The 20,959-nt window shown below is 43.1% G+C and overlaps 1 protein-coding gene across 1 annotated transcript; it reads right to left on the reverse strand.

Annotated features, from left to right (window-relative positions):
• Positions 1–3,343: 3,343 nt before the first annotated feature.
• KIAA0408 lies at positions 3,344–9,415 on the reverse strand (the record flags this gene model as incomplete). The annotated part of the gene is made up of 4 exons (XM_081187118.1): positions 3,344–4,712; positions 5,890–5,969; positions 6,962–7,273; positions 9,278–9,415. 4 exons carry the CDS (start codon positions 9,413–9,415, stop codon positions 3,344–3,346), a joined length of 1,899 nt encoding a protein of 632 aa, XP_081043244.1.
• Between the last annotated feature and the right edge of the window lie 11,544 nt (positions 9,416–20,959).

Genomic DNA, 20,959 nt, shown 5'->3' on the forward strand with positions numbered 1-20,959 from the left:
GATTACACAGATCTGGTTGTGGTCAGGAACGTGGAAAAGAGAGTCCATATGGAGATTTAATAACAGCACCAGATCCATTCTTGAGTTCAGAACCACTGAGATCCCACAACAGAAGTTCAAGAAAGTTCGTTCAAGGCAGCTCTTCTCACAGCTGGTGGGGCTGATGGCGACCTGGAGGCCCACCTGGAAGGCAAACGCCTGTTTGCTGGCCGAGCTGGCCGAGAGAAGCCTTTCGCATTTGACTGCTTAGCTGGCGCAGACACCTACAAATACAAATGTGGCTGCTTGGGTAACAAAGTCAGAACAAAACCCCTCAAAGAACATTCGTGGAATTTAAAGAGAATGACTAGCCTTACAACAGGTGGCCGCTGGCTATTAAAAGGTCCAGAGAATGTGTTGTTTACCATAACATAGCATTGCAAAGATGTAAGGACAGAGGAACTCCTGCATGTGTCAAAGAAATATGTGGCATGCTAGCAAGACACAAAATATGCATGGGAGACTCTAAATGAGAGCTAAAACACACAACCCTCTCTCTGCACACGGCCAAAGCTGGATGAAGTCAAGCAGGTTGCGGAGCAAACTGGTTGTGTGGTGGCTCCATCCCTGATGCCACTCACACCTCTCAGCGTACAGTCAGGTTTTCAAAAGCTTATTGCATGTTGATGGGAAACTGACTGTGTGATGCAACCAAATGCCCACTGTCTTGCAGGGACAGCTGAGCTGTGGCTAGGCACAGAATTATGGGTGGGCAGACTCAGCACCCAACTTCCTATCCCGCAGTCACAAATTTAATTGTGATGACTTTGGAGCACATCTGGTGACTTATCTGAAAGTAACCTGATGTGTTCATTTGGAATCAGTAGGGCCTCTGGGGACCATTGCACTCCCAATGACACCTTTCAGAGCATGACAGAGTCTAGAAGACTCTCTGAAATGTTTCTCTGCCACCACCTTTCCCTAATTTAACATGGTGGGTGTTGATAGATGACTCTTGGGAAATCATACAGTAATGGCTCAGGCTTCAGGCCATTCAGTGGCGGGGGTAGAGAGCAGGTGGGGGCATGGCTGACGCGTGTCCCGGGGCATGGCATACTTTCTGGGGCATGGCATGTGTTGCAGGGGTGTGGCAGGCTGCCTGCAGGGGCATGGTGTGCGTCCTGGGGGTGTGGTGCCCAGCGTGGAGGGAGGGCAACCGTAATGGCACCCCACTGGGATCGTGGTGCTGGGGGCAGTGCACTCCCCTCCCCCCTCTTCCTCCACCAGTGAGGCCATGGTCAATGCTGTGAGCATGTCTAGGAATGCTCTGAAGTAGACAGGACCATAGGAAGCTGCCTCATACTATTAGACCATCTACCTCAGTATTGTCTACCATGACTGGCAATTGCCCTGCCTGGAGATGCCAGGGGTTAAACCTGGAGCTTTCTCCATGCAAAGCAGTTGCTCTGAGAACATAAGAATGGAAGAAGAACCTGCAGGATCATGCCAACAGCGGCCAACCAGACGCCTGTGAAAAACCTGCAGCCACAAGAGCATTCTCCCCGCTTGTGGTTTCTGACAACTGCTACAGCTCTTCCACAGAAGTACACTCCTTACAATTCCCCCTTTTTTAATTTGAAAAGCTGTTTTTAGAAAAGGACTTTTGGAGTGGGAGAGTAGGGAGGGATATGCTCCATCTTTTCCCAATGCAGTTGCTTCTCCACCCCTAAGCACCCTATCTTTCAAGCAACTTTCCAAGCTAAATAAGGACAGCTAGGCTACCATTTAGCATGTAATGTCTAGTTTCTGCCCTACTCTTTGCCTTCTTCCTATGGCCAATGTGGATATCTGCTCAGTGGCAGCTTGTGGGGGCAGGGGCAGGCAGAAGCAGTGGCGTCCCCTCATTGGCAATAGCACTCATAGAACCATAGAATTGTAGAGCTGGAAGCGTCCAGATGGTCATCTAGTAAAATCACCCTGCAATGCAGGAATCTTTTGCCCAATGTGGGGCTCAAACCATGTACTGATTGAGTTATCCATCATGAGCCATTGTGCTAACTGAAACAGGGATGAGGTGTCACCACTGTGCCAAAGACTCCCCAGTCTCACCATCTAGCCTCCCACCACCCCCATCCTGATGAGTGCAGCAGTGTCCCAGGAGAATGCCACTGTCTTCACACATGGACACCCTCAGCCACCGCTGAGTCTGCTGTTGCTTCCATTATCAATCCTTTTCATTTCCTGGCTCTTGGGATAAAACAGCAAAATTGCTTCTGTATTGTATTCCCAGAAGCCTAATGACATGGCAAGGAACTGGTAACAGCATAATAAAATTACTTCTCCTTTACCAGGACCTTGTTATCTAACTGCTGTTACAAAATGAATGGCTAAGATATTTTCTTGCTGCCTCGGAAGTGGAAGAATTATTAAAACAAAGGCAGACTCTTAAAGGAACATGGCAAGCTTCTCCTCTTTGTTCTCTCTATGTGCATCAAGGTCTTTAGACCCTGGAGGAGTTTTGCTCAGAAGGGCAGCCTATAAATATTTTAAGGAAGACAAGTAATGAATAATAAAATGAAATGTTAGCATGGTTCCAGTAAAATCAATGGAATATCAGCAACAGGGATGAAAATGAACAATCTGTGGGTTGCACAAAACGTATATTCTTCCCCGCTTTGGCCAATTTGGGGACTATTTTTACAGGAACTTTACAATCAATTCAACCTTACTCCAGCCAGCGATCATTTCTGGCTTTCAACATGTACTATTTAAAGACATTTGATTAGATGATGAATGCCAATCCACCTTGCTTGTACATTTATTTTCTATTATTTTTCATGCCTTTTGAATCCTTTTACATCAAGGAGTTATTGTCATATCCTTGCACTAATCCTGTGATGTCTTATGGGGTCTGGGCTCCAATGAGCAGATGGAAAACCCACTCTGCAGACCATTGTTCCTAATTCACACAGTCTGTTCCACAATGGACTGAGCATCCAGCAATTGGGAAGCACTTTCTGGCAGCGTCAGATTGGGAATTGTAATAAATCATCCTTGAGAGCTCTGTCTAAAATTTCTCCTATAACAGATGGTGCAAAATGCAAATGGAACACTGAGAGAGCTGTGTATGCCGCATCCGATACTGTATTTGATTTGTTAAGGAACCAACCCACCCATCCCACTCATCTCTGAAGCTCACTAAGCAACTTGGGCTAGTCACTTCCTCAGGCTAGCCTACCTCACAGCACTGTTGTGTGGGTGCAAGAGGCCCAGGGACTAAGAAACTCAAGGAAGGCCATATTGGACATCATGTGCCGCCTCAAGCTTCTTCTAGGAAGAGTAGGGTCAAAATGTGACAAATGGGTCAACTTTCATTATAAAGGCATACCTCAGGAAATTTCTGCTTCTCTTTGCCATGCTTGGCATAAAGCCCCACGTGCCGGGTTGAATTCTTCGGCTGCTCCTGCTTCCCTTGATCTGTCTGGAGCATTTCAAAATAGTGGCCCAATTTCTCGCAGCTGCCACCCGCCAATTCCGAACTGGGCGGCAGCCAGCGCTCTTTGTGGAGCTTTGAGTTCCATGCAGCGGTTGACTTTTCATAGTTCTTCAGAAGCTTCTCGACAACCCCATAGTTGGATCTGGAGTCTGCGGATCGCGGGCGGCCAGACAAATTGCTTGGCTTCCAGTCGTGTTCATGGAGCATATGCTGGTAACCACTTAGGAGTCCATTGAGCTGCCTCTGCTGCCCTGTGGCTTTGGCATTTTTGCTGGGCTTGGAGGCTTTCTCGTCCAGTCTTGAAGAGAGCCTGGGATTCAGAACACAGGCTGGCTCTTCCTTTTGCGCCCTGCTGGCCACACCGTCCTGAACTATGGGGCGGGGTTTGGGGTCTCCAGACAGCACTGGCACCACGGGGTTCCGTTCCACACACTTGTGGCCTTTATCTGTGTGAAACACGGTTCTGTTGAACTCGTCAATTTTTGCCTCCAGCGTTTCATTTCGTTGAGTCTTTCCAGTTCCATAGCCAGAATCACCCAGGGTGTTGCACACAGGGGCATATAAGTCACTGCTATAATGCACACTGCTTTGCGATATAAGATGCTGTTGTTTCTGGGGCACCATATTTCCATCAGAACAGCTCTTCAGGACAGAATGTGAGGCAGAGTCCTTTTTAGGACTATTCCCAACCTTACTTGCATCATGAGACCAAGTGTTATGAGAAAACCCTGCAGGCAGCTTGCATTCAAGGGACTGATCCCTTTTCTCAGTGGGTACCGTGGTAGCCATAGCAGGCCCACTAACAGATTTCCATTCATTTGTCAGTGGCATTGGAGCATCACATTGCTTTGCAAAAGGCAGGCGAGTCAATGCACTTTCTTCCTGGTCCTCCTGGGTCTCGCAACTGCTTTTGTGCCCTGTTTCCTTTGCTAATGCTTCAGAAACCTGTGCGAGAGAGCTGGCCAAGTGCCGGGAAGTGCTTCTTGGAGGAACAGGAGGGGCTTCTCTTTTCTGCCAGGGAAAAAAGCCTGTTTTCTCAACTCCAGCAAGAGCGCTCGGTGGCATCTCCTTTGAACACCTGCTAATGCCCATCAAGTTCTTCTTGTTGTTTTGCTCTTCTGTATCAAATGCAATTGAAACTGTTTGTGGGTCATGGTTACGCCCATGGTTCATCTCTTGCGTGATCAGTGCGTTTTCAGTTTCGGCAGATTCTCCCAGGAAAGGAAACAACTTCTTTCTACATATGTAAGAAAAATATTTTATATTAATCAGCAGTTATTTAACTATTCTCTCCATTACACAAATCAGTCCAGCAACAGTTTCAGAAAGTCAATGTAGGACTTGAAGTGGGGACTCAGTCCATGTTCTGTTTGTTTGTTTATTTACCTACCTACCTACCTACCTATATCAATAGGCCCACACCTTTATGAAGGCCATGAGGAGTATGATCATTCTACACAGCAAATATCTCGAAATCTCTTTCTTTTCAACGTGCCAGGGTACCGAATCAGCAGCACAAATAACAAAACACATCATTGCCCAAGGTTCTTGTAATCTCATCTTTGATCCTTTAAGAGAACTATCCTAGGGGCCCACCAGCATCCCCCAGAAGAACTGGCTAACCTGAGCGATGTTCGTATATATTTTTGGCAAGCTGTTCCTTGGAGAGAAAAGGAACTTTAATCAGATAGCAACAACACTTGCTGAATTACAGAAGCACTTCCTACTTCCCTGTGAATCAAATCCTGTGCCCAAATGAGAACTTAGGTTAGTCACAGCTATCCAAGGCACTCGAGTGTGACTAACTGTCGCTGCCTCAGTGCGAAAGAGATAAGACCAATGTGTCTTTCACCTTTGAGCTCCACAGGCAGCTAAAGCTGGGGGACAGCCTATAAAGCATGCCATTCTTTTTATAATGTTCTTAATGTCGGAGGAAGAGCTTTTGGGAGCGAGTCCCTTGAAAGGATTAAAATGCGGTTTCACTGCTCAGCTGCCTCAAATGAGGGGAGGATTTTAACAGGAGCCTCAGGCTGCTGTTTCTATCACAACCAGATCTAATATGTGATGTGGGCATAGCTTTGAACTGGATTTAAGGTAAAGCAATTTTATTACAAGTTGAAGGGGCTAGGAATTTGTATCTCTCTCTCTCCAAGGACACTTAAAGTAATGATGGGGGACCTGTGCCTTCCCTGCCCAGATGTGGCTGAACTACAGGTCCCATCATCCTTGACCATGCTGGCTGGGGCTGATGGGAGTTGGAGTCCAACAATTGGAGGGCCACAGAGTCTCCACCCCTGATTAAAGACTGAAGTATTGTGAACATTTCTCCAGCTCACATTCAACGTTTCCCAGTTGTTTGTATGTTGCCCTGTGTCTCCAATGTGCCCAACTAAGAACATCTAATGTAGTGATACCTTTTGTGGTTGGACTTCTTGCGGATTTCCTCTTGGTAGCTGCACAAGTCTTCGCTTACTTTGGCAAGTTCTTTAAGAGCCTAGAAATGCAAATAGCAATCTTTTAGTGTGATCAGGTTCTTATCAAATTTCTAGAACGGCTGTAAACACAGCTGTAGCCTATGTTTTCCATTTCAGAGGTAATTAAAGAAGGGCCACAACACAAAAGATACAGACCTGGTAGAGCCATAACTTCTCCTATCTGCTATTTACATTATTGTGTAGTTATGTCTGTGATTTTGATGTTTTATTCTGCTGCAAGCTACCTTGAGTACTTTTTGTAAAAAGGCAAATAAATAAAGCAAAAACCCTGTACACCATGGTTTACCAAATCAGGAGCTAGCCTTATGAATAGGCCACAACCTTGCCTCACTTCCTCCTCCTTCCCTTTCCAAAGTATCTTCCCCTCTCCCCAAGACTTGGTCATCAGCCCAGGTCCTCCTACAAATTGGAAATTGTAATTGTAATTTCTGGAAATCACAGGTATGAAGGAATCTGTGACTTGAACTGATATGTAATGGCAAACCAAGAAAAGGAATAACTGGGAGAAACTGTACCACAAGGGTAAAGAGGAATCGCAGAGGGCACTTATTTTTGAGGTTGACATCCCACTTACAAGTACAGTTCACAGCAAAACAGTGTTATGTCTAAACCAGACCACAAACTGCAGCAAAAAGGCTATGCTATCAAATATTTTAAACAAAAAACAGCAAACAGAAGAGTCTGCATGGCTTGACTGACAAGCCCCGGAATCCTCAGCACCCAGAGGATATATTTTGGGGACAGAGGGCAGCGTGACATTCATTTTCTTAGATCTGTAGTTAGCATGTTTTCACACATATTCAGTTCAGCTCAGGACAGGCTGATCTGATCTTGTCACCTTCCAGTGGACTCGGAATAGACTCAGATGAGCTGAACACATCAAGTCCATCCATTAAACAGCCACTTATAAAAAAGTGTTGACAGGTAAGAGGTTGAAGCCTGAGCTACCTTCACTTTCCCTAATTGAAATACCCATTACTGGTTTACTCACAATATTGAGATCCTGTGTGTAATTCTTGGTTGTTTTCAAGCCTGGGCAATCTTCAGATTCCTTGTAACTCTCAAAGGCCAGAGTATCATTTGCAAAAGCATGGTTTCTTCCCTTGTTTTTTGCATCCTTGCTCTCCTTTTCTGCCTTGCCGAGAAAACTCTCTTTGTCTGCTGAACAAGAGTTCAGTCCTGGTGTGTCACTCCATACTGAAGAGGGGGAATGTATGGGTCGTGTCTGTGCCTTGCTATGAATGGCCTTAGTCTCAGAGGCATTCATATTGCTCTCACGCCTTAATTTTACCTCCTGGTAAAGCTGGAAAGGAAACAAAACGCCTCCTATTAGACCACAGTGATCTTACCAGTTTGATGAACAAAGGATGATATCTGCTTTCTTGTTGAGCTTGTGTCATCAGACTCTAAAGTCTGGATTCCTCAGTGGGCTGGAATATCTGGAACTTTTTTTGCTACAGCATCATTTCTTTTCACAAGGAAGTACTGCAATTTCCAAAAATGGTGTCGGTTTCAAACATAAAGCACATGAATATGTGGCTGTTGCATACTGGAACAAGGTCTGAAAAGATTCCCATTGTACCACACTAACTCTCAAATGAAGCATCTCCCAGCTGGGCCAACTCTTGGACATCAAAACCAAACCGAAGACATGATGCACCACAACAGGACATGATAATTGGTACAAGACTATGTAGAGAAGGCATGTGATATGAGAAGCAGAGCAGAAGAGCCACTCAGATCCTATTTGTGGGCTTCCAATCGGCACCAGGTTATCCACTGTGAGCACAGGACTCAACTGTGTGTGTGGTTACTGTTTTAGTTTGTTACTATGTTAGGTAGTTTTGTGTTTTTATATTGTAAACTGACCTGTGATCCTTGGATGAAAGGTGGTATATAAATTTAATAAATAATATAATAATAGATGGGTCTTTGGCCTCATCCAGCATGGTTCTAGCTGCTCTTCCATTCGTTCTCAGACTTGGAAGCAGTATCCCTAAGGATTCCTGACCAATTGCTATGGGAAGCATGAGTTCAGCTGTGACCTCTACCACCATAGGCACAGATTGCACAACAGCCTGTTAGGCTTCCTTTCCAAGGGGAACAGACAGATATAACAACTGATGGCTCTTCTGCATTTCACCTCTGCACTGGCTGACAGATATCAATTTCACCTCCCTCTTCAAATTCTACCTTTTCATCTCAAATCAGTTTACAGATTTAGCAAGGCAACAACTATAATATGGAATGGTGATGCTCTTCCATGGACAAACAAAAGATCTGATGGGCAAAGCAATGGCATCATCATTACAAGGAATACGGCTAAGGGTGCTTGTTAAACAGCTACACTTCACTCTGAAGGCACAAAATGGCAGAGATCCAGTGGGGTGCATCAGCCACCTCAGCTGCAAACCGCCAGGCAGATGAATCAATGCAGACACATATTGTGAATGTGGAAAACCAACAAAGCAGATACAGAATCACCAGCAGGAATAAATTCCATGTCCTGGTAAACAAAATACACTGCTAAAATGGCAACTCAAGGGAGCATCAGCAATAATTATACTAAACTCGTCCCATGGGTTAGAACTGTGCGAAGACTGGCAGAGAACGAATGAGTGAAGGGTGTATAAATACAGTTTGTGTCTAGCCTGCGGTATGTTGTTTATTGTACTCTCTTGCTACTGAATGCCATCAATAAATATAGCAGGGCTGAGCCGGAATAAATGTGTCCTGCTCTCGTGTCCCTGGATTCCAAATTCAAGACATTCCTTTACATGCTAATAAACAAGATTGCTCAACATTAATCTCAGAAAGCAATGTCCAAAAAGGCACACCTAGATTTGGGGTGGGCAGTGTGTGGCACCGCAGAGTGTGTTGGACTTCATGAACAGGCATGATGGGAATTGTAGTCCAACAGCACTTGCAGGGCAGCAGCTTCCTACGTGGCATGTTTTTTTGCATGGATTGCTGTTCCATAATACAAGGGTATGCTCATGACTCCTTTAGTTTTAAAAGCACAGTGCAAATTCTTCCAACACCCTTTCTGGCATCAATATCATGTTAGCATTAGCATGCTTTCTACAGCAATGTCCCAAAAGGCATCATGCTTCAATGTTTATACAATAAATGGTGCCTGAAGAACTCCCCTCCACCACCCCTGCTTCTGAACAGTGGCATAGACACAATGGTTGATTCATTCCAACCCTATGGATTCTTTGGTGAAAGCATCTTTTTAAGTTTTGGGACTTTGCTTAAGACAGTATCATCCTGTTAGTTGCTGAAATGGAAAAGAACCCAAAAATACCTCTTCTATTTTCTTCTGCATGACCTTCCACTGACATTCCCACTCTTTTCTTTCATTGTCAAAGCGCTCCAGAAGCTCCATCTTCTCTTTATTCCAGTTCCTCTCAGTTGTGCTCTCCAGTTGTGTCCGTAGGTCCATAGCTGCAGTGGCCGAACAGAGAAATGTCTGTGCACCTCTTTTTTCTTCTAAGACTTTCCTGGAATGTGTGGGAGTTACGGAATGGCAAGCCTTACTTGCCTCTGGATCCAGCTTTTGGGTCAGGCGCAAAGAAGAAGAGCAAAGAAACAGGGAAATCAAACAATCTGCATTAAAGGTTGGTTGCAGAGTATAATTCTATACCTCTTGCTTTAAAATACATACAATACAACAACAGGGCAATCTGCTCAGTTGTCCTGCCTGAGCTGGCCTCCTACTGAACAAGCAATACACAGGTGGATTTTTCACTAGTGGAGACCAGAGAAAGCTCTGAAACAGGGCCTTCCAAGGGGAGGACTCAGCTGGCCTGGGATCCACTGGATTCCAAGCCAATCTCACTGTCATCACACGATGGAATTGGACTGCTGCAAGAATTGGGCTTGATCATCCAGCATGGCAGCTGGCAGGAAGGGTGGGCGTGAGTTTGGATTCTGCTCTTAATCTCTGGCAAAATGGAGGAAATTCAAAATCTGTGGAGAAAATGGAGGAAATTCAAAATCTGTGGAGAAAGAGCAAATGCATGACAGCTCCTGTAATCTCAACATATGCAGGAACTGCCTTTTTATTTTTATTTCACTCCAGTGGTATTTTATATTCACAAGACTACTAAAAATGCAATGCTGAACATGTTGATTTTTTAAATATTTCTAATGGTTTTGCAAAACCATACAAGGTTCTCGGAAGATGTTTCAAAGGAGCTGCATAATCTATATTCGCCAGGCAGAGCATTTACATGATTTGCACAATTTAATTAAAAGCAGGCACAGGATCTTGGTAAGTAATTTCTTAGCAGGTGCAAAAATGCTTATCGTAGAAGCATGGTGCAGAAAGATATGGAATGTTATGATGGGTAAACTACTTACTATTATTAAGACATGGTTCAGCACTAAAGCTCTGATTAACTTTATGAATGCCTCTGATTAACTTTATGAAAAACATACATTATGTTGGATGAAAAATAATCCAGACATGTCTATACATGTCTATAGATTAGCAATGTCATAAAATTAAGCATTTGGTCTATCAGAACACAAGCACAGTTGATTGACTTATTTAAGTATTACATTTTTGCATTTGCAATGTTGTATTTGGAAAAGTAGTTTCTTTGTCTTTAATTATAAACATATTTTTACAAAATACAAATATTTTTAAAACCTATGCAGAAAGAGATGTGTGGCATGATCACCAAAGGATCCTCTGTTTGTCTAAATTAAGAAAGAGATAGTGTTCATTAAAATAAAAAATACATATTCAAACGTGAGCAGCTGTCCAGGATTGTGATACTCAGTCTTGCAAGGTAATACTGAGCAACCTCTGTTCTCCCTGGTGCCTGGCAGTGGAAACCAAAACCCTCCAACCTTGCTAGGCCTGGAATGACCAAGACACAGTCCATGTCCTACTATCTCACACTCTGTTGACAAGGCAGCCAAGAATCTAAAGATAGTAAGTTTGCTAATGAAGATGATTTGGAACTGATGCAGTCAATCTCTCCACCTGCTCTTCCCAATAAACAAATACACACACACAGACACACACACAGACACACGGAGGGGCGATCTATACAACAATGGTGGGTTGACTTCAGTCTTGCAGAATCTATACTTTTGCTTCACAAGAATCCCCACAGTCAACCACGTATATTAACTGTGCAGAGCTCATCCGTCTTAAGTGTTTTTGAGTATCCATTACTGCTTAAGAATATAGGAGATAGCTTGCAGGAGCAGACCAATATCCCAGCAACCAACAGTCACTAGCTGATTATTGGTCAGTGGTCTACTGCTTCCCTGTAGTCTACCTATCTCCATCCCACAATAAGGATGCTCTTCATGCTTAGAATCATACTATGATTTTATTTTCTGAATTCAAACTAACATTGTCAAGGCTGGAGAAAGGATGACCATAATAAAATTTTAGGCCTTCCTTATGGGGGCTAAAAAAAATGCTACTGTAAATTTCTGATGTCCCAACCCAAATATAAAAAACTATTATATAAGCTGGATTCAGTTAACAAAGTCCACTAACAGAATCCCACACAATAATTTGTGCTAGCACAACAGTGCTTCTCCCTTTCTCCTTCTCCTGTGCCCAATTGGCTCAGGGGGGGTATCCCCAGAACAACGCACAGGGAAAATGTTTTGCCTGCCGAGCTAAAATGCTTGCACTGACAGAACAATTGCCACAGTGCCGCACTGAGTTCCTCCCTACATTTTTTTGAACGACGGTTCACCAAAGCCCTGGTTTGTTTGTACAACAGATTTATAGGGTTGGGATGACACGCACTGACCCTGCATAGCCTATGCACATTCTGTAGTCCTTCTGAGCAGACTCTATATGTGTGCAAATCATAGATGAGATCGAGTTCTTTTCACAATGGGGTTTGGGGCTTAGGGAGCACCCCTTTCACCCCACCCCTTGTGTCCTTCACTGCACATGCCAAGAAGTCAAGGAAGTTGCTTAGGGGAATTCTCTCACCCCCCTCAAGACTATGAAAAGCAGTCTTGCTTGGCAGCCACAAACAATATCTAGAGCTACCAGAAGGAAACATCTGTCAATTCCCAAGGAATGGGCGATGGCCTCCTTTGCCCTCCTGAGATTTCTGCATTGCAGGGGGTTGGACTAGATGACCCTTGTGTTCCCCTTATATTCCTAAGCAACACAACCTAGATGCAGGCTTGATACCTCAGTGACAAATAAGTATATTTTTGATTGGTGTTTTGCTGCCTGCATCTTAGTTTCGTAAGTTGGAAACCACCCAGGGGTTACGTCAACATGATGAGTGATCTATAAATGAAACCAATAAATAAATAATATATTTCTGGGGGAAGGAAAGTAACTATAGACAAGTATGTATTTGCAGCGTGAGAAGGGATGACAAATTCCTTATCGTTTCTCTTCAAAATCATATGTATGCTACTGAGTGTCTCTCACCTGCGTGATGAAACATTTAAGCCCTTCTTTTTCTGGATCTCACCCAGACATTTCACAGGACTCTGAAGCTCCAAAGGGCTCGCTCTTTTCTCCTCTCTTTGCTTCACTTTCCAAAGCTGACTCTGGATCCAGTAAATTCTTTTGTGTTTATACCTGCCAGGAAAAAAAATCAGGGCAGCTTTATTACAAATGAGGGTCACTGCTGGTAACTGAGCTGTTCAAATACAACACAATATTCTTAATAAAAAAATGAGGAGCGGCCAAGAGGGACTGATTTTTTAAGCAAAGGTCTTGGCTTCAACTAGGAAACAGTCAGCAGATAAAGCTTCCACGATTTCTTAGGCCAAAGTTCTAGCTGACTGCCAGGGGCTGAAATGACTGTTGCTCAAAAACAAATTCTTACATAAAGTTTCCACTGCCCTGAAAGCTCGTTTGCAGTCTAAATGTCATTTGAAATAGAGCTTGTGCAGCCATTTCAATATTTTTAAAAGTTTACAATAATGTAAAATCACTAGGTTTGATTTTCTAACAAAATGAAGCTGCACACTATTTGGAGGGGTGCTACAGTTACCTCTGAGCAGACTTATTCAAACACACTTCAGATGTGTTTTATTACTTTGACTTCAACTGTATGAAGACTGGCCAATCTGCAGGTTCCCGTGCAAAGCAATAAAATAAGACAATGTAAAAAAGCTATGATCTTGAGAAGCATTAAGATACAGATGCATTATAGGACAAGCACAAATATAATGCATTTCACCTTAATGTGTATTGATTGCGCTCTTGCAATGCATGCTTTTGCAGCGAAGCTCAGTAGATGTAAAACAAAGGAGCACAAAGCTTTTCTGCAATTATTACTTGGTTGCTTAAAGCAATCCTTGCAGTGTACAATCTGTTTCCCACCAAACTACATTTCTGAAACCACACTGGAGACCATCCAAATGCAATCAAGTTCTGGAAGAGCACCACAGGAGTCATTGCATTACATGTAACATAGAATGGGATGGTTGGAAAAAGCTGGAGGTCACATAACTCAAACTTTTGCCCTATGACAGGTCCCACTTTACCCCAAGCAGTCTCGGCAGATTAGCACATGTCAGATGGACCCGTTGTTAGAGAATTGCCTTGGACTCAGAAAACCTGGACCCAAGTCCCTCTCCTAGTTGAGATTCATTCCGTGGCAAGACACTTTGTGACCTCCAGCTTCTCCTCTGTAAAACGGGAACAAAAGTTACCCTACTTGCAGGGTTACTGTGAAGGTAACAGCAATAAAAGCTGTGAAGCATTTTTTGCAAATTAATCACGTTATAGTACAGTGGTACCTTGGGTTACATACGCTTCCGGTTACATACGCTTCAGGTTACAGACTCCGCTAACCCAGAAATATTACCTTGGGTTAAGAACTTTGCTTCAGGATGAGAACAGAAATCGTGCTCCGGCAGCATAGCGGCAGCAGGAGGCCCCATTAGCTAAAGTGGTGCTTCAGGTTAAGAACAGTTTCAGGTTAAGAACAGAACCCCAAAACAAATTAAGTACTTAACCTGAGGTACCACTGTACTAGAAGGCTTGAGCAAAGTGGTCATTGTCCTTGAAGGGCAACTTAGTGAAACACATCCAGATGGCCCAACCAAGCAACATCTTGGGTGATATCCAACTGTGCCCATCTGCTAGCAGAACAGACTTCCACTTGCACAACAAAACTCCTCCTTCCTCTCCCTCCCCCTGCAGCCTCATATGCACCCCCCTCCAAACTGTTTCGGAGGGTTGGGGAACTGCAGGAGGGTGGAGAGTAAGGGGAGGCCTCCTCACACAATGCGGGATACTGCCCCCCTTTTATATATATTCTCCTCTTTCATTCATGTTCTCTACACTTGCTCCCATTGCTGTTTATGGATCTGCCACATTTTCTTGCTAATTGCTCCCATTGATGCTGACACTCAAGCATGACATTTACATGTGGAAAACTGGGTCACTGTTTAATTTTGTACCAAATTCTCAAGCTGGTATTATGGTGGATAAATTCCTTAGGGGACTGTCCCTTATCTCCATCTCTTATTCTCCTCAGATGACCCTTTCTTCCCTGGGAGGGCAGAATTAAATTTCCCTTTCCTGTATTATTTGTACCCATATGGTCAGGGAAAAATAAAAATAAAGGCTTGGTTGAAGAATCATGGCAGATAATTTACATCAAAGCTCATTCTCCATGTAAATAGGAAGTCTTTTCCTTTTAAAAGAAATAGCTAACATGCAGTGTGTGACACAGCTTTTGTTTCCCTTGGGGAACAGCAGGGCGTCCATCCTTTTCGACATGTCCTAGACAAGGTCAGTAGCTCAATACAGCAGTAAACTGTATGCCAACAATCAATGACATCTGCACCACTGGTTGTTTCCTATGTCAAGCAAACAAGTTTTTCTTTTTTAAAAAAAGAAAGCAAAACTGTATAGCATTATACTCTCCTTGTATCCCACTCTCTCTGCATACAAACACACATACAAGTCCAAATAGTTTGAAATAAATACCCTTCTGGGGCACGGACGGCAGCAGCTAAAAATAACAGATGGTGACATCAGCCAAGGAGGTGTTATGTTTTAACGGAGATGAACAAAAGTGGTTGCACAAGTCAGCTCTCTGGGAGAGCCGTCTTTTGATTTATCAGCAACGCAGCCATTCAGCTGTGCCAGATAGTTAGGTACATGCTACAAAACAGTTACTTTTGATCACAACTGCAGCCAGCTACTGTGCACTTGAACACACGCATCCAAGACTCAAGCAGTGAAAATCAAGAGCCAAATGATTAAATAAAAAAACACTCCCTCTATAAAAAAGTGAACCCAGCCTTTCCTTAAATAATCCATTTCTTAGTAAGATGATTACTGACCTACATTCACATCAAGAGGAAAAACTAGACAGATGTCAAATTAAGCTGTTGGACACAATGCTATAGCTCCTTCTCATTTTATGTTTTTTAAAATTCTCATAGTCTAAAAATGAGTATAAACAATGAGGTTTAAAGTAGGAGAAAAACCTTACCTTTTATAGAGGAAAAAAAACCTTTCAGAAGTATTTCAGTCCAAATGTGAAGTAGTAGTGAAAGCAGTGAAAGTCTTCCAGTTCTGAAAATACTGAAATCGTTCAAAGAAAGGAAAAATAATCAGCTTCTCAACCAGGAGAGCTCTTGGAACTCTATTAGATCAACTTTGCAACTTTTTGCAAACTGAAGAATGGTTCCGTTTAGCATCATCCCAACAGCTGGTTTCCATGTGACGTCAGCACACGGAGGATGGTTTTAGAATCTCTTCCAATCCCCAGCCCTGTAACTTTATATCTTCTCATATTATATGTAAACAACTTTGTGTCCAGGACATTTTTAGGTTTTATAGTGGAGCCCAGTTTTTAAAACTTGCCAGAGCAGCCTGTGTAAATATTAGAGCAGTGACAATAGCCAGTTTTAGATTTCTTTTATTAAAAGGCAGTCATCTTTCTTTCTTTCTTTCTTTCTTTCTTTCTTTCTTAAGAAGCATTCTTTCCCTGGAGAATTTTCAGATGCACAGATAGGATAGCAACGTTCCACCACATTTTTAAAAAAATCTACATATTTTCTCCTTCTTCAAAATAATAGCTGTGGCTCAATCTTTTATTGTTTTAAAAAAGCCTCCTCTCAATAGAGAAGAGCAGTTTGAAAAATATTATCAAACTCACAGTGCCCTGCCAAAAAAGACAAAACTTTAAATGAGAACAAGAATCAAACCTAACAATCTTCCTTAATGCCTGTGTGCTGTGAACTCTGTGTGGCTGCCTTTGAAGACTATTCAACAGCTGCAGCTGGTGTGGAATTCAGTGACCCCACCTCATGGTGGGTGGAGGGGTCACTTGGAGCAGAGAAGAACAATATTCCAAGTCTCCACTGGCTGCCTGTTGCTGAGCAGATCAGCACAATTTAAGGAGCTGGTTTAGATTCATAAGGCATGAAACAATGTGACCTCTGCATACTTCATGGCTGTTTTATAGAATTTGGTTTGAACATGCACTATCACACACAGTCAAGCATTGACCTATAGTGCTTAAAAACACATACTTCATAGGAATATACAGATTACAGGAAGATCTCATAAGTCTGCCGTATGTACTTGTATTAGAAGTCTCACTGGCTTCTGTGAAGCTGTTTATTTTCTCCTACTTGATTTCCATTGCAATTGTTTACTCCAGACCTTCTCCTTCTGTTTTCCATTACAAATGTGTTGGTCAAACAGCAGAGGGGCATTTTCAGTGCCTGCTCTGAGGATCAAACTCCCCTTCTCTCCACCACAATACAAGTCTGTATCATTCCAGAAAGTGTTGTGTAGAATCTTTGTTAAGTAAGAATTATACTGCCCAGGATGGGTATGAAGACTTGAAAGAAAAACTTGCTTGCCTTCAGACCATGGAACCCTTTCCACATCAGCTTTTACCATGGGTTCCTGCTCATCTGCGTGGAATCCCTGAGCATTGCAGCTCCCTCAACCACAGTATGAAAACCAATGTTTTAGTAGCATAACTGTAACCTGCATGTCACAATATATTATATATTTTTGTATTTAAAATTGTTATCTTCTCTGAGGTAGAGTAGTCACTCCGGTGGTCAAAAGCCATTTGAAGGAAAAAAATGTAATGTATTTGTAGCAGATGTTTTTCAGCATTCAGGAACCCACAGGAAATGATTGGCTCAAAATACTTGTATTGTTGACTCATTTTTAAATAGTTATTCTCTTCCCCTCCCAACCTATTAGGTTTCAAGACACATTATCAACTATGTAGTCCTTGGCAGTGCAAAAACACCCATTTGCTTCCATCAGATTAAAAATGTGTGTTTCATTCCATATTGAGGGGCACAGAAGAGTGTATCTGAAGGATGTATTAAGCCTGATAAGTACCGTATTTTTTGCCCCATAGGACGCACTTTTTCCCCTCCAAAAATGAAGGGGAAATGTGTGTGCGTCCTATGGGGCGAATGCAGGCTTTCGCTGAAACCTGGAGAGCGAGAGACATCGGTGCGCACCGACCCCTCTCGCTCTCCAGGCTTCAGGAAGCTATCCGCAAGCCTTGCAAGCCCGGCAGGAGGTCCCGCCGGGTGCGCGAGGCTTGGGGCGGCAGCCGGGGCTGGGGGGGAAATAATTTTTTTTATTCATTCCCCCCCTCAAAAAAACACGAGGTGCATCCTATGGGCCGGTGCGCCCTATAGGACGAAAAATACGGTATGTGCTTATGATTCAGCTTTGCTATGAACTCCTGCACCAAGCATAAGAGCACATTTGTACAATGTCATCCTAAGCTTTTGGTTCTGTGTCTTAGCAAAACCAACGTGACTGTTATCAGGATTTAGGCCTACAGATGGCCCTTTGTGAGAAATAATCAGCCACCTATGAGATAAAAGGCTGGCCTTCAGCTTTTGTGCCACCACTGGGTACCAGGCAAAGGAAAAAAGTGAAGGAAGACCAGACAGACCTACAAGAGCTTCATGAACATCAATATGACATCACAGGCCAAAGCCTGAGCATAGAGACCACTTTTCCAACACGGTTCAGCTTGTTGCTGTTCCTTTTCACAAATACTGCTTGCCCAGCCTATCTCACCTTGTGTCACACAGCATCTTTGTATTGTGCATTGTTGTCTAAATAGCACCCCTACTGACTTCGCAGAAGTTCTCTCAGGCAAGGATCTGAAGCCAAACTTTGGATGCTGGCTTTATTCACTCCCCTAGGAAGATCATGCTATGCTTTGCATGCAAAATCTATGACTAAAGGTGGTGCCATAGAAGTGCAATTGTGGACAATTGTCTTGCCCTTTCTTTTCCCTCCCTTCTGGTGGTAGCTGTTCATTGCAGAGCACATTTCTCAATCACATTGCTTATGCTGACTGGAACTCCAATGGAATATGCTGAAAGGTTTGTGAGTAAATAGTTCACTCCCTTTGGTATAATCTGCTTCAGTTCCAACCTGTCAAAATGGCTTTCTCCAGGCACTGCCAGGATTTAGACAGACTGCAGAAGGTATTAAGTGGTATATTAGCAAATGGGCCAAATACACTTCCTCATAAATATTTTGGTACATTCAGTCTGATAAAACAAGAACAATGCAATAATGACAGGAAAGAGGTACATGGTAATTTCTCGGGTTCTAGCATAGTAATACGATTCCACATTAAGGCCTACTTCTCACAAACAGCAGGTGAAGAAGTAGATCTGTTACTGGACTGTTCCACTACATATTGCATCCCTGAACATATACTGATACCAGGAAGAAATGTTCTAGTCTCATTCAAGAAATATGCATATAGAGTTACGAGGCTGAAGGCTATGAGAAAATGAAAAGAACATTCTAGCCCTGGTGCACTGTAAAACCCTTAAGTACCAAAGAAGAGGCCTTCTGGATTAGGCCAAAGGCCCATCTGTTCCAGCATCCTGTTGTCATAGTAACCAGCCAGATGCCTATGGGAAGCGTGTGTGTAGGACTTGAGTGCAACAGCTGTCTCTTCATTAGTGACTCCCTGAAACTGGTATTCAGAGGCATACAGTGGTACCTCGGTTTACGAACAGTCCTGTTTATGAACTATGCAAAACCAGAAGTAGTGTTCTGGTTTGCGAACTTTACCTCAGTCTACAAACGGAAGCTGAATGGTGGATGGGCACCGGCAGCGGGAGGCCTTATTAGGGAAAGCACACCTCGGTTTAAGAATGGATTTGGTTTAAGAATGGACTTCAGGAACGGATTAAGTTTGTAAACCAAGGTACCACTGTACTGCCTCCAAGAATGGATGTAAATCATAGCCACAATGACTGGTAACCACTGGCAGCCTTGTCTTCTACGAATTTGTCTATCCTTTAAAGTTGGTGGTTTTGTTACACCTTCTGGGAGCTAATTCTGAAGTTTAACTGTGTTGTGTGTGAAGGAGTACCTCCCTTTGTCTGTCCTGAATCTTCCAACATTCAGCTTCATTGAGTTCTAAAATTTTGAGACTGAGAAGTTTTTCTCCTGCATTTTGTTTCCCCTTGTCGTTCCAGAAGTATAGTTAATTCAGTCTATTCCAAGCCTAGCAAAGGAACTGGAGTGTGATGTTCTTAAGGCCCCGCACATGTTGTAAACAACCCCTGAAGGTCATCAGCAGTTCATCTTTCTTTTCATTATGACACATTCAGGCCCTCTTTCTGGCAAATATTTCTATATTCCAGTGACTGGGTGTATTTCAGCTTCACAGTGGCACCTGCTTTCTTCCCCTCTGGTTCCAAAGTGTTGGTGACACATGTCACCAGATCCTTGTCTTATTATATCTGCGACCAGGAGCTCCAGGCACAAAATATTTTCAGAGGAAAGAAATCTCCATCTCCTTGAAAGAGAGCTTTCAAACCACCATTTAATTTGAGAGTGGCAGAGATGGCTTGCGCAATTAGGGTGGGTGGAGGGAGAACTGTGTGACTCATCCCACATTCCTTAATTTTCAAGCTAGTAAAAGTTACTCTGCCTAAGACCTGTGAAATTCTGCACAGGGTGGCTGCTTGCATAAGCCCATTATCAGGGACACCTAGGAAGACTTGTAAGTTTGGAAGGGCTGTAGATCAGCCGTCACACACATGCTTTGTGTGCAAAAGGTCCAAGGTCCAATTCTCTTTATCTGGGCTTTGCCAAATACAAAGTGAAGCTGATGTGAGCCCAAGAAATTGGCTAGTATGCAGCCTAGTGCAATTGCTCTGGTTGTCTCGCCCTAAAACCACCCAGGAAGGTCTGTAATGATCGAGTTGCAGTGTGATCTTGCCCTGTTGTAAAAATGCAGCAGTTACAGTAAAGTCTGACGTTTCTTGGGTGTGAATGCACAAGCTGACCTTCAGTGCTTAATGGCACATTTATTAAGGTGGGGAAACAGAATTACCATTTTATTGTCAGCACATTTCTGTCATTACCTTTTAAAAAAATAATTATGGGTTTGTGTCATCGACTCTTAAACTGACTTCCCCCCTCAAGGGAATGATAAAAAGAAAAACAACAACAGTCCTCTCTGGTGCAGAGAATTTATGGGATACGTTTTGTCTAGAAGAGATTCTTTTGAAAGAGGGAAAGAAACTGGTGCATTGCAAATTGCCAGAAACACAGACTGTAGAGGGACACTGCCAAGTAATCTTACTGAAAAAATAAAAATGAGAGAGAGAGAGAGACAGGATGTTTAAGTTACAGGTAGGTAGCCGTGTTGGTCTGTCGTAGTCAAAACAAAATAAAAAAATTCCTTCCAGTAGCACCTTAGAGATACTTCTTCAGTATCTGAAGAAGTGTGCATGCACATGAAAGCTCATACCAATGACAAACTTAGTTGGTCTCTAAGGTGCTGCTGGAAGGATTTTTTTTTAGGATGTTTAAGAACTCTCTTACTCAGTGATCTGTCTGATGCCAAGGCAACTGGTTGTATCTTAAGAAAATGCAGAAATAGGGTCCACACAAAAAATGGAGAGGGAGTTGGACCAGATCACCACCACTAAAGTATATATGTAGCATTTCACAGAACTGGAGAGCTGGAAGGAACCACAGGGGTCCTCT

Source organism: Podarcis bocagei (assembly GCF_964188305.1).
Source record: "Podarcis bocagei genome assembly, chromosome: 3".
Lineage (NCBI taxonomy): Eukaryota > Metazoa > Chordata > Lepidosauria > Squamata > Lacertidae > Podarcis > Podarcis bocagei.